Genomic DNA, 13200 nt, shown 5'->3' with positions numbered 1-13200 from the left:
GCCTGACCGCACGTCACACAACCAACACTTCAAAAGTGGAACAAATTGGGCTGTGAAGTTTTGCCTCATCTGCCATATTCACCTGACCTCTCACCAACCAACTACCATTTCTTCAAGCATCTCGACAACTTTTTGCAGGGAAAACGCTTCCACAACCAGCAGGATGCAGAAAGTGCTTTCCAAGAGTTTGTCAAATCCTGAAGCACAGATTTTTATGCTACAGGAATAAAACTTATTTCTCACTGGTGAAAATGTGTTGACTGGAATGGTCTTGATTAATAAAGATGTGTCTGAGCCTAGTTATGATTTAAAATTCACAATCCAAAACCACAATTACTTTTGTACCAACCTAATATGTTATTTCAAGAAGCACTGTATCTGCTTCTGGAAGGCCAGAAACAGCAGGCAAGCTGCAGGATATTGCTGGAAAGACCTGGCCTTCAAGGCCCCCTGCGCAGCACTCAGGGCACACAAGGAGCTGAGCCACTTGTCCCCTCAGTGGTCCTGGTGTCAGGCCATTCTCCTTTCTCTCCCAGAGGCTCTTCATCCCGACTCTTCCTCCATGGAACACCTTAAAAATCACCATTCTTGAGTCTTTCTCTGAAGATTCCTGCTATACAAACTAGACAGTCTAAACTACAGCTTTTACTGTAAAAGCTGATTTACCCAAAAGATTTAAAATAACTTAAGTTTGCATCTTTAGAAATGTGAATTCTAAAATTACTTCACACTTAATCCTTTAAATACCAATTATACCAACCTGAGTGTTGCAAATTTTTAGCATCTTACTTACTTGGTGCATTCTTCTAAAGACTGTACGAGCATTTGCTGGAAAGAACATATTTCTTCTAGATTTCCCATTAAATATGAAATGTTTGCTGAACTTAACCTAGAGCCAAGAAAAATAACAGTAAACATATGTAAACAGTTTTATTTATATTCTTCTCCTTTGCCATCCCAATGTCCTATTGAAGTCTTAACCTAATAAACAGCTGATGTCTAAGGCAAACTGGTACACTAAATTTTGTTTCACTATTTAACCCTCTATTCTCTGAAAATAGAAGAGAACAGCCTAAGGTTTAGACTATTTTACAGTTAATGCAATTTATCATCTAACTTACTTCTCACTGGTCTGCAATGGCCGTAGGTAGGTTGAAAGCACAGTCTGAAGTTCTTTAGAATATTCATTTTCTGTTTCTAAAATATTCTGTAGCACCTATAATAAATGATGAATAAGTGTTATTTGACATTTCAATTGCTATTTGACACTAAGATTTATACACTTTGGACAGTTCATCGCCATTGTTCAATTCACACTGTTACTTCTATGTAATACTAAAGTGTTGAGTATCATCATCATTCTTTGCAATTATTGACTGTTAAACCCATGTAATGAATTATTACTAAGGCCATATAACTGACTTTATTTTACTGCCAACCGTATCTGACAGGTATACCTAGCATGAATTCCATCATCAGATGCCTAGATAAAAAGGAGAAGCCACCAAGAATCACAACTGCACGGACAAACAGATCAATCTCTACGACACCGTGTAGTGCAAAAGAAGCCATTCCCAAAAGGACATCCTGCATCATTCCATTTGTATTAAGTCTAAGAGATGACAAAACTAATCTATGGTGACAGAAATCAGAGAAGAGGTGAAGGGTAGGATGGGGGCATGGACAACAGGGAAAGGAGAATGAGGTAAATGTCTAAGGTGATAAATAGGTTCTGTATTTTGATTTGGGTAGCGGTTACAACAGATATATACATTGTAAAAGCTCACTGGACTGTGCCTTTGAAATCTATGTATTTTAACATATGTAATATTACTCTCAACTAAAAAAACAGTTTACTCTTTAGATTGCATCTAAAAATTGAAATCAATTTCTGGGAACTATAGACTTTCCCTAGTGAATATGACAGTCTCAGACACCTTATTACCACATTTATTAAAAACTAAAGGTTTATCAATGTTAACAATCTTTACTACTTCATTTAAAGATAGCAGAATAATTATAAATTAACCTTAAAATTAAAATGTTTCCCAATACCCTGTATTAGTGTAGCAAATTTAGCCAAAATAATTTAAGTCTTAAAAACTGACAGATAAATATAAAGTGCAAAACTGATGAAACCAAGTAGGAATGCTTTCCACCAGCTATCACTGCAGCAAAGGCCCAGCCCAGGGCGGGACGAGAAGGCACCTGGATGTGCTCCTCGCACTCCTGGCACCGAGCAAGGGGCTCTGCACACAAAACTTTTCCTCTTAGAGAAGCTGACTTCTCCCAACTCAAACAGCTGAGAAAAGCAGAGCCAGACAGCGGCCCCAGGTCCTCCTGCCACTGCACCGCACCACACTGTCTTCTTTGGCATGAGACTGAGGACCGCGCTGAGGATCCTGAAGGACCTGACGTAAGTGAAGAAAGTGGAATCCTTGCCTCCATTCTTTTTCACCCGACTCTGTTACAGAGCTAGTGATTTTTAAATCAGGAAATCACATTACACGTATTTTCTGCGCATCTAGTACATGCATCAAGATGTGCTATTTGTCTCCCAGAGCTAACAATACATTCTCACTTATTCATACAAAAGAAATTGTACAGAAGTAATAAAGATATTAAACATGCTGTCTGTCCCCATCATTTGTGATAATCCAAATGTAAATTTAAACATTTAAGAAAAAAGTCATCAAGTTAAATTTAAATTTCAGCCTTAGTAAAGACAACCCGGGTCGTCACTCTGTTTGCCTACTGTTGACTGTAAACTCTGAGAAAGGAATACAGTCATTCCTGAGTAAATGCAAATCTGATTAAATCACTTACTAAGCTACTTGGGCGAAAAAAAACAGAGGCTCTTCCACTGGTGACAAGGAACTCAGGCTCATCCCTGAAGGGATCTATTCATGGGAGACGACCGTGGGAGAGCCAGAGCGAGAGGCCCTGCAGGGAGCTGGCTCTTCATGGGAAATGCTGACCCCACAACCACAATGTCTTCCTTCTACGAAATTCCCGTCGAACACAAATGTCAAAGGTCTGGTGAGCAGAGGCAAACCGTGATGCCAGCCACCACACCCCAGAGACGCTACTCTAAACCAGGCCTGTCCTCCAAAACAACGGGGGAAGCCAAGCATAATGAGATTTGAGCTAAATAAGATAAAATAAGATCTGTCACAGACATATCAGAAAAGTCCTTTTCAATGTTAAAGATAGGAAATATGATTTAGCTTCCTAATCACAAATATTGGATACCAACTTACCAATACTGCTCACTGCACACCTGAAGACCTATACTCATTTTCAAACAGAAAAATGTTCCTATGTGAGATAAGAAAGCAGCCACTAGAAACTATCACTAGCACGAATATGAGAAGAATAAAATACAATGACCTTTTGTCCATCACAGCACTAAGCGCTGGTTGTAGAAATGAAAGCTTCCCATAAGCACCAAAAACTACTCGAAAGAGCCCTCTGCCAAAAAGCTACATTTGTTAAAATAGTTAAGTTGGTTAATTCAACAAATAGTCTTAAACACTATTTTCAAATAGGGTGCTAAACACAATTCCTGTATTACTCCCAACCAAACAATGCAAGTTACACTTAACTTTTCCTCAAACACACAGCCAGGCCTGGCTCCCTGGCTCCAGCTGGGGTGCCCACTCCCTCTGCCAGGAGGTTGCTGGCCTTCCTGACCTCGGGGCACAGCCGGGGGTGCCACTTACCACCTTTCTTCCCCTCCTTGTCTTCTGCACGCTCTGGCTGCTGCAGGACCCCATGAGACCTCACAGCCTGGACGCCACAGCTCCATCCCACCAATGCTGGGAACCCAGAGGACGCAGGCAGTTTTCAAAGAAAAGGCAGCTTTTACGACCCACAGTGCTGAAGAAAGGCCCACAGAGCTGAGCTCAGCCAGTGCCAGCTTCCCGGGGGTCACGAGGCATGGAGAGGCAAGTGCAGTCAAACACTGGTGCCACTCAATCCCTATGCTGCCCGCCTCAGAGCACAGCAAAACAAAGAGGACTCACTGCTGCGCCTCGCAGACACAGACACTTTATTCGTTGCATCATTAAAGGAGTACTTAGCATTTCTGATTTTACAAATGGGTTACAACTTCCACTGCCAATCTCGGTAGGTGTTTTATATGTTTATGTCATCAACAGCCTTTAAAAACAAATAACTGATTTACATAAGAGAACAAAGAACATTAATTTTTTTTGTTTCATCTGTACAAAGGTTTTTATCATCATACAACTGTATTTCCATATCCCAATCCTAATGTATAAGTCCAAGAAGAAAAACCAAAAAGTGGCACAATTATTCAAAATCTACCTCCACCCTACCTAATCAGCCCCTCCCTGTCCACTGCTACAGAGAAACAAGATCATCATTTAATGTTCTCCACTCCAGTCTATTTACACTTCAAGTAAATTTTCAAAAAGTAAATTACAAGACAGTAGTTCACCACACAATGTGGCCTGTAATAAACATCTGACTCCACGGAAAGAAGGATGAGGAGGAGGAGGAGGAAGGAGTGTTGACAAGAAATCCCAGAAGCTCCTGCTGGCTCCTCTACGGGTCACAATGACATGAGGCAGTCAGTGGCTCCCCGACCACACGGTTGCTGATTTAATGTGGTGTGTTAGCACTGCTGGTCTTTACCAATACCTCGGAACGTTAGTTCTCAAAAAAAGTTTGGAGAGACCACATAAATGCTTTTATGATACTGTATCTTTTGAAATAAATGTTATTCTATTACTTTTAAATTTGGAGATTCACAGGTCTTGGGGTACGTTTCTCCTAAATGTTAAAGGTTTATAGGCAATGGCTCCTGCAAAGCCTCCAGCCCACAGGGGGAAGCAGACACCGCCAATGGCACCTGCACAGCAGCATGGCGACAGGTAAAGAGCCAGCCTCTGCAGCCACGTGGACCTGGGCTCCCCGCTGCGCTCCACCACTGACTGTCTGCAGCTGGACAAGTCTATCGGTCTGTTTCCCTTTTTCACAAAAAGGGGTTTTACAAGGTTATAATGGTTACTCAAGAGTGCCAGTCATTGGCTTATAGTAGGAAGGCATCTAGCCAGTCACCCTTCGACCTTCCAGCCCAATGTGAAGTCTTACTTGGAGCTGCTTCTTAAATGACTCCTTCAGTCAGGAGGTAATTATTTCACAAGACAGCCTTTCTTGCAATTAAGTCACTCAATCCTCCCAAACACTGAGCTCCTCTCTGTGTCAGCATTCCACTAGTGCCTACCTGACAACCTTCATCTGTATCATCTTAGTCCAGATACAGCAAGGAAATCCCATGAAAAACAATGGGAGCCAAGTGTGAAAGAAGCCAGCAGGCACCTCGCCGCCCAGGAAAAGAGGGGATCCCACAAGCTGCACACCCTCCCTGATACCTCAGGGCCCCTCATCATTAACCATCTCCACCTACAGGCCCCCAGCAGAGACTTCAGGAGTCAAAAGATTTAAAAGAAATCTTCACTGAGGTGGAGAAAAGCCAAGGGCAAAGCAAAAGATGAAAAAATGAAGCAAGGCCAGGGTTTAGGGTCACTGCTGATGGATGGAGACCGAAGACACCCTGTCACCAGGAGGCTCAGGTTTTCCTCCTTGGCCTGGCATCTGAAGGCCATCGCAAACTAAAGGAGCAGGGAGGAAAAGACAGGCATGGGGCTTCTCTGGAGCACAGGAAAGGCCCGTGGATGTGTGTGATGGCATCTAAGGATACATAACCGTTTTATACACTTACGGATTAGAAAGAGTGATGCTACCTATTACATTATATTCACAGTATTATAATAATGCTCTAAATAACAGGGAAAGTGATATGGTTTGGCTCTATGGCCCACCCAAATCTCACCCTGAATTGTAATAATCCCCATGTGTCAAGGGCGGGACAGGGTGGAGGTAACTGAATCATGGCACGGGGGCGTGGGGGAGCAGGGGCACGCAGCGCGTTCCCCTATGCTGTTCTCATGGTGAGTTCTCACAAGATCTGATGGTTTTATAAGCATCTGGCATTTCCCCTGTTGGCACTCATTCTCTCTCCCACTGCTTCGTGAAGAGGTGCCTTCCGCCATGACTCTAAGTTTCCTGAAGCCTCCCCAGCCATGTGGAACTCTGAGTCAATTAAACCTCTTTTCTTTATAAATTGCCCAGTCTCGGGTATTTCTTCACAGCAGCGTGAGAATGGACTAATACAGAAAGCCTATAAAATCAAACCATAGTGTATATCGCTGAGCAGGGAGGGCCATAAGGACTGTGTCTTCCCAGTCAGCGACTTAAGAAACCTCATTCTTTAATGACGGAGCGGGGTGCTCCTCATCCCCCCGAGAGGCAACTCCAGACCATCATTCTCTCCAGCCTAGGCATCCAACCCCTTCCTTTGATCCCCATCAGGAAAGATGCCAGTCACCATGCCATGGGGGCAACGAGTGTGCGTTCACTGTCAAATCCACCAAGCTCGGGCACATCAGGTCACAAACCTGTCTCTTTTAATTATATGATCAGGCCACCTTGGCTACAGCTTTCACAGGTCACCCTCAAAATCTACGGGGATTCCAGTTTACAAACAGAATGGTATGGTGGCCTCAGTGATGCCTTCTGTTCACAATGCTCTTAAATACTCTTCTTAATAAACACAAAAATCTCTAAGGTCCAGCACTTTGCTGGAGGCCTTAAGGCCAGTTGCCAGTCCACCTAATACTACCAGGTCAGGGCCAGCATTACCAACCTCATTTTACAAATGAGATAACTGGGCTCAGGAAGCTAGGGCCAAAGCTCCTGGCCACCCAGGCTAAGCAGCATGGATGATTCAACAAAAAGGCTGTACACCTTCCACTGCATCAAGCCGCCCGGATCTTAATTAGCTGAACTACCTACACAACAAGGGCACCCTAAGCACAGCTAACAGACTGATTTCAAACAGTATGTACATGAGAAAATAGAGGCAAGAGTAGTGGCTGGCTGTGTCACAAAAACTAATTGAAATTAAAAGATCTGCATTTAAAAGATCTTGATTTCCTCTCCCTTCCCCGTCACTCTCCAAGCCCAAGGCCCTGTGTGCCTGCCATGTTCCACGCTGGCTTCCTCCCTAGCCTCAGAGGCCCGTTTCTACCTCCAACACATTCTGGACTGTGGTGCCAAAGACTTCCCCCATAATCACTATCCCTTACATTAGTGGGAAGCTAAAATTCCTCCACTGGAAAGAAACCATTCTCTAGCACAATGTCTTCTATCTTCTATGTCAACTTTGTAATACCATGAGATCATATCACCTGTGTAATTTCATATTCTGTCATTGCACTTAACACGAAAATATATGTTTTTTGTATTTTTAAAGGCTCATGTACACTTTAATAATTACAAATGGACAAACCACTGATCGCTTAATCATTCTGGTACTGTTCATCTCATACTGTTTATTTTGGGTTGCTTGCAATTTATTACTATAACATATAATCCTCTGAAAATGCCTTTACACAAGCATCTTTGAATATATTTCAGGTTAATTCTCTGGAATGGATTTCAAGAAATTTAGAAATTAAAGAGAAAGCCCTGAATTAAAGAACTTGATCACTTTCAGAATTCTATATATAACTGCCATATTACTTTTGAGAAACTCTGTATGGATTTACATTTCCACCATTAGAACTAAAGATTCTCTCTTTAAATCTCTGCTCACTGATTACAGAAAATACGGCTATTAAAATTTTTATGGTGAGTTTTACTATTTTTTTTTCAAAGCCTTAGTGTTTACCATTTTTTAAATTGTTCACAACCTTTCCCATTTATCTATTAATCTTCATGTATTTGTCTTAATGAGCTCTTCAGACATTAAGGATAACCTTGTATTATACCTGATGCAAATAACATTCCAATTAACTTGTGATCTGGCTTATACTGTTTGAGGCAAGGAATATATTAAACTCTCATTAGGTAGCCTAAAAGATTTATCTTTTCCTTTGTCATTTCATCCACTGCCTTTTATTAAAAAGTCATGCTCCTCCCCAGCCCCCTCTTTGAATGCATTCCCCAACCCCATACAGATCACTGGCAAGAGTGAAACCTCACCGTCAGAGGTGTTTTTTGGTTTTTTAGGGACACAATCTTGTTCTGTAGCTCAGGCTGGAAGTGCAGTGGTGCAATCATAGCTTACTGCAGCCTCAAACTCCAGGGCTCAAGCAATCCTCCCACCTCAGCCTCCCGAGTAGCTAAGACTACAGGCATTTGCCACCAAGCCCAGGTAATTTTGGTTTTTTCTAGAGACATGGTCTTGTTATGCTGCTCAGGCTGGTGTCAAACTCCTAGCCTCAAGCAATCCTCCCTACTAGGCCTCCCAAAGTGTTGGGATTACAGGTGTGAGCCGTAATACCTGAACTGTTAAAGGTGTTTAAGCACAATCTTTGGTGAATCTTTGGCTGAATACTAAATTATGCTACCCAAAAGTGAATCCTAGAAAGACAGAATTAAAAATAAAAACAAGAATAAAAAAATAAAAATAGACATCAGTGACTATGGGAAGATAAACTACAGAAGTGCTCTAGGTGAGTCACTGAGCAAGACACAGCAACAGCAACAGTATATCCCGGGGAGGTGGATTTCAAGCATCCAGAGCTGCTAAAATAGGTCTAAGATGTCCAGTTTTCAATTTAAAAAATCATAGGACATGCAAGAAAGTGTGACCACACACACATGCACACAAGAAAAAAAGAAGCAGTCAATGGAAACTGTCTCTAGGGGGCACAGATAGTGGACTTAGGAGATAAAGGTTTCAAAGTAGCTGTTATAAATATGTCCAAAGAACTAAAGGAAACTATGTTTAAAAAATTAAAGGACAGTATGAAGGCAATGGCTCAAATATTGTCTATATTTGACTAACTGCACAACAGGAGTCCCAGAAGGAGAGGAGAGAGAAATAGTTACTGAATGGTCCATAATAACAGACATAAATTACTACGAGTTTTACTTTCCAGTGTCTTTCTGGTGTTCATCTTAACTATTATACAATAGCAGGAAAACACATATCCATCCCATTCATACCTGTCTCATTATCTCTTAATTTCAACATGTTGGTACTTTCACATGGAATACTCTTCTCTCAACTCCATTATACTGATCCCAAGTTAAGAGAAGTCATTCATGTAAATTTCCTTAACACCATTGGTCCACACCAGTCTTACCCTTTAGTAAGTTTTCAACTTTCAGTGGGGTTAAAAACACCCAGATCTTATAGTTTTCTGTGAAAACGAAACTACAAAAGGGGGTGTAGAAATGCCTAACACATTATCTATCATGTTTTGTTCTGTGTTGTATTCTGTTCTCTATTTTTATGTACAATTTACAAATATAAAATTAAGGAAAGCTGAAATTGATTCCTGGCTTAGTAATTGATTCCTTGGACAAGGCATTTAGCTTCTGTTTTCTCTGTTGTAAAATGAGAGTACTACATCAAAAGACGATTCTCTATGAATTCTATGAGTTTATTTCTATAACAACTGTAATTTTACCACGTGCTATTTACAAATGCAGCTTTATATAGACAACAATTTAGATGTGATTTTGAGGTCAAGGTGTTTTCCATCACTCTGTATGAAAGAGTTGGCTGATTTGAAGAAAAGAGCACTTATAATACCCAGGCTATTCTCTCTGTAAAAGGACAGTTAGAGAAGGAAAACGAAAAAGGTATATCGACTATGCTTCAATGTGAGAAGTATTACAGAATATATAATGCAAAGAAAAACCCACCAGGATTTCTAAAAAACCATGGTTGCCTGGTTTTATAAAGTGCCTAATGAAAGCAAGATTAATGGAGAAACTAAAGAATGCCCTTGGCACCAATTTAAACACTGCTAACCACTTTTTCTAACAGAATTACCTGGACCTGAACCATAACAGAAGGTAACACACCCTTTGGAATCTCACTGTGGATTGTGGCTGTGTTATTCACCACATGAAGCCTTCCCCAGGAAAGCAGTGTCTTATACAAGAATGCAAGAGGAAAGGGCAGCTCCAGGAGTTAAAACTCAAGTTTTCCTACAACCCATAAAACCCATCTACTGTCTCTGTAGCTATGTATACAAAACTACACGTAAACTACATTACACACTAAAAAGCAAATGAGTTAGTAGAGCCAAATCCTGGGAGCAAATGCCCAACAGGCCAAGGGATGAAGGTGATGCAGAGCACTAGGAGAGACGACAGAAAGCAGGTGTCCCGGGGAATGTGGGCCACACGACGGGCTAAAAGGAGTCTGATCTTCTCAAAGTCCACAAAGTTGAGATGGAAGGCAGAGTCCAAGCAGCCAAATGAAGATGAATGAAAAAAAGGGAAGAAAGAGGGGAAGCAAAAAAAAGGGTTTCCGAGGCAGAAAAGGATCTGGAGTTGACCAAATACAAGGAAAAATAAGTCAAAGATTGCCACTAAGGTAAGAGAAGTGGCATGATGCATGAGGAGACCTGTTCACAAGAAGGTGCAGAGATGTCAAATTATGAAAAAGAAGCAGTAAAAATGGAGGCAACAAAAGACCATTGTGTTCCCGTACCCAAGTGCGAGCTCAGCGAGGGGAGAGGCACCCGCCATTCTGTTCACTGTGCACCCTGGTGCCTTTAACAGAGCTGCACAGAGCAGGCACCCAATAAACAGTTATTAATGAGTGGGTCCCCATGCCAGTCTGTCCTGCAGTACGATGCTGGGGCAGATGGAAGGTGGGCACTCAGGAGAAAGCTGAGAGTGCAAGCCCCGCAGCACAAGACGGTGGCACAGGTCCACGTGGTGGAGCTGCTCAGACTCCATTGCACCACACCTTTTCACCGCTTCCCAACATAGGTGCAGAAAATGAAATGCTCACAAGAAAATGATTGCTGCACAAAAACACCAATCAACTGCTGTTTCACACCAACAATTCAAAGGTCTCGTGGGTTCATAGTTATATCTACTCAAGAAGAAAATAAAGATTGGGAGTAGCGGAAGAAATAACAAAACAAATGCACATTTTCCCCAGAATTCAAAACATACATATGTTTAGAGGGTTTACTTTGTTGTTATCATGTTGAGTAGTTTAAAATTTTAATAAATTCTTTAAAATTAATTATTTTCCATTTCTATAGAACATGCAATTGCTACATAAGATTAGGTACAAAGAAGGTTTAGACGACACAGATTTAGTACCATGAGACTATACATTTGATTTAATATTATTAGACTACACAGATTTAGTATCACATACTGAACATATTAAGCAGCAAATTTTAGGATCCAGAAACACCTGTCTTTAACACGTATAGCGTTTGGACATGCTCCCCTAATTCTACGCCATGTGGTATGTACACATCAATCCTGGGAAACACTATATTAAGAGAAAAAATAAATTAGAAGCCCTATGTCTAAAGTACTTACAGTCTACTCTGAATACAAACAGAATGGCACTCAATGCATATAAAATTTTCAAATCACATTATACATTTTTTCAAATATCATTTTTGAAGACTGGCTATGGCATGGGGAAACACGCACATTACTATGTTACGGGATAAGAGCAAGGGACGTTTCCATATACACGATATTAAAACAAAAACATACAATTACAAAAATACAGAGATTAGAAGGAAACAGACCAAAACCTTAATGGTGGTTACATTTGTGTGGCAGATGAATGAACTTTATTTCCTTCTTCCTATTCTAGGTACTTTACACTACATTCCACATTGCTGAGTTTTACAGACAGTCAAAAACCAGTTAGTTTAAAAATGCTCTGCAATTACTCACCACATTGTAATAGCTTTTGTTTATGGCAGTCGTATCAAATCCTTTGGGAGGGCTCTTCAGTGTTCCTGATTTGGGAGACACAGGCTTCTCTGAAATGAAAATGTAACATAGTTTTACTGATCAGTACTAAAGATGACAAAAGTTCCAGCCCCTCACACAGGCCAAGGATACTCATCCAGCAGCCTCACTGAATTAACAAGCCAAATGGCAAGCCAAGAAAAAGGCCATCCACAGTGACCCTCAGTGCCCCAGAAACCCAGTCCCTCAGGCTCGGCTCACCAAGACCAATCACAGCACCCCATCCCCACCCTGTTCTCCCAGTTTCAAGTTGAAGGCGTCTAAGAGACTGCTCCACGAACGCCAGCCAAAACCAAAGCAGTTTAGCTACAAGGACAATTCCATAGTGTGGTAAATATAAAGCGTCACCCAAATAAAAGGCATTTTCGCAGATACATAACAATATTAAAACATCAGGGCTAAAAGTTAGGGACTCAGATCCCTCAGAATGGAAAAGTCTCTCTAAACAAGCAGGATCTGGCTCAGGGCTTGAAATAACCATCACTCACAAGAGACAAGGAGGAGAAAGAAAAGTCATCTCAAGCAGGGGCAAAAACAAGAAAAACCCACACCGCCTTCACTTCCACACCAGGCAAAACCATTAAAGCAGTCCTGACTCCAGCAAGGATTCCGATGTTTTAAAACAGCACCACTTTCGCTCCACATCCATTCAACACATACTTACTCTGCATAACAGGTGCTGAAGAAACACCTGCCGAAGAAACACCTGCCAAAAAAAACCTGGCACCGTGCATGCCCGTCATCAGCTCTATGGGGTGGGCCTGTCTACCAATGGTTCTACGGGAGGGGGTCTCTATCACTGGTTCTATGGACAGTGTGGGTGTGTCCATCGCTGGCTGTGTGGGTGGGTCTGTCTCTCCATAGTTCTATGGGGGGGTGTGTGTGTCTATTATCAGTTCTACAGACAGTGTCTGTGTCTTTACCATTAGTTCTGCAGACAGTGTATGGCGTCCATCATTGGTTCTATGGGGTGGGTCCCTCTGTCTCTCAATGGTTTTATGGGTATGTGTGTATTTCTATTAATGGTTAGATGGATAGGGTGTGTCTATCACAATTCCATAGGGTGGGTCTATCAATGGTTGTGTGTGTATCATAGTTCCATGGGGTAGATCTACCAACAGTTCTAGGGGGTGGGCAGATAGGTCTAACATTGATTCCACGTTCTGTACATCTAACATTGGTTCTGTATATCTAACATTGGTTCGACGGATTCTGTTTACCACTGGTTTTCCAGGGCTACAGAGCAGTGTATCAAATTGGGGCTAGTGGGGACAAAGGAAAGGGAGAGGTTTTTTCCCACATTCTTCCCCAAGAAATCCTGATGAGCATTTTCTAGAGGACTTAGTCCCTACCACT

The 13200-nt window shown here is 41.7% G+C and overlaps 1 protein-coding gene across 28 annotated transcripts in view; it reads right to left on the bottom strand.

The window, feature by feature from the left end:
• ARHGEF7 (Rho guanine nucleotide exchange factor 7) overlaps nt 1-13200 on the bottom strand; it is a 190168-nt gene that overhangs the window by 60743 nt on the left and 116225 nt on the right. For 27 of the 28 annotated variants that reach the window (XM_034936997.4, XM_034937003.3, XM_034937001.3 and 24 more), the window contains 3 exons: nt 11767-11855; nt 1122-1216; nt 794-889 (listed from right to left, as the gene is read on the bottom strand). In XM_034936997.4, coding sequence (XP_034792888.1) covers nt 794-889; nt 1122-1216; nt 11767-11855 — 280 coding nt within the window. Of the gene's footprint in view, nt 1-793; nt 890-1121; nt 1217-3722; nt 3887-11766; nt 11856-13200 lie in introns of those variants that run through there. The other variant, XM_034937009.4, reaches the window with a different exon arrangement.

Source organism: Pan paniscus, chromosome 14 (assembly GCF_029289425.2).
Source record: "Pan paniscus chromosome 14, NHGRI_mPanPan1-v2.0_pri, whole genome shotgun sequence".
NCBI classification, from domain to species: domain Eukaryota; kingdom Metazoa; phylum Chordata; class Mammalia; order Primates; family Hominidae; genus Pan; species Pan paniscus.
Note: the sequence above shows the minus strand (reverse complement) of the source record. Positions and strands in the feature narration are given on the sequence as shown.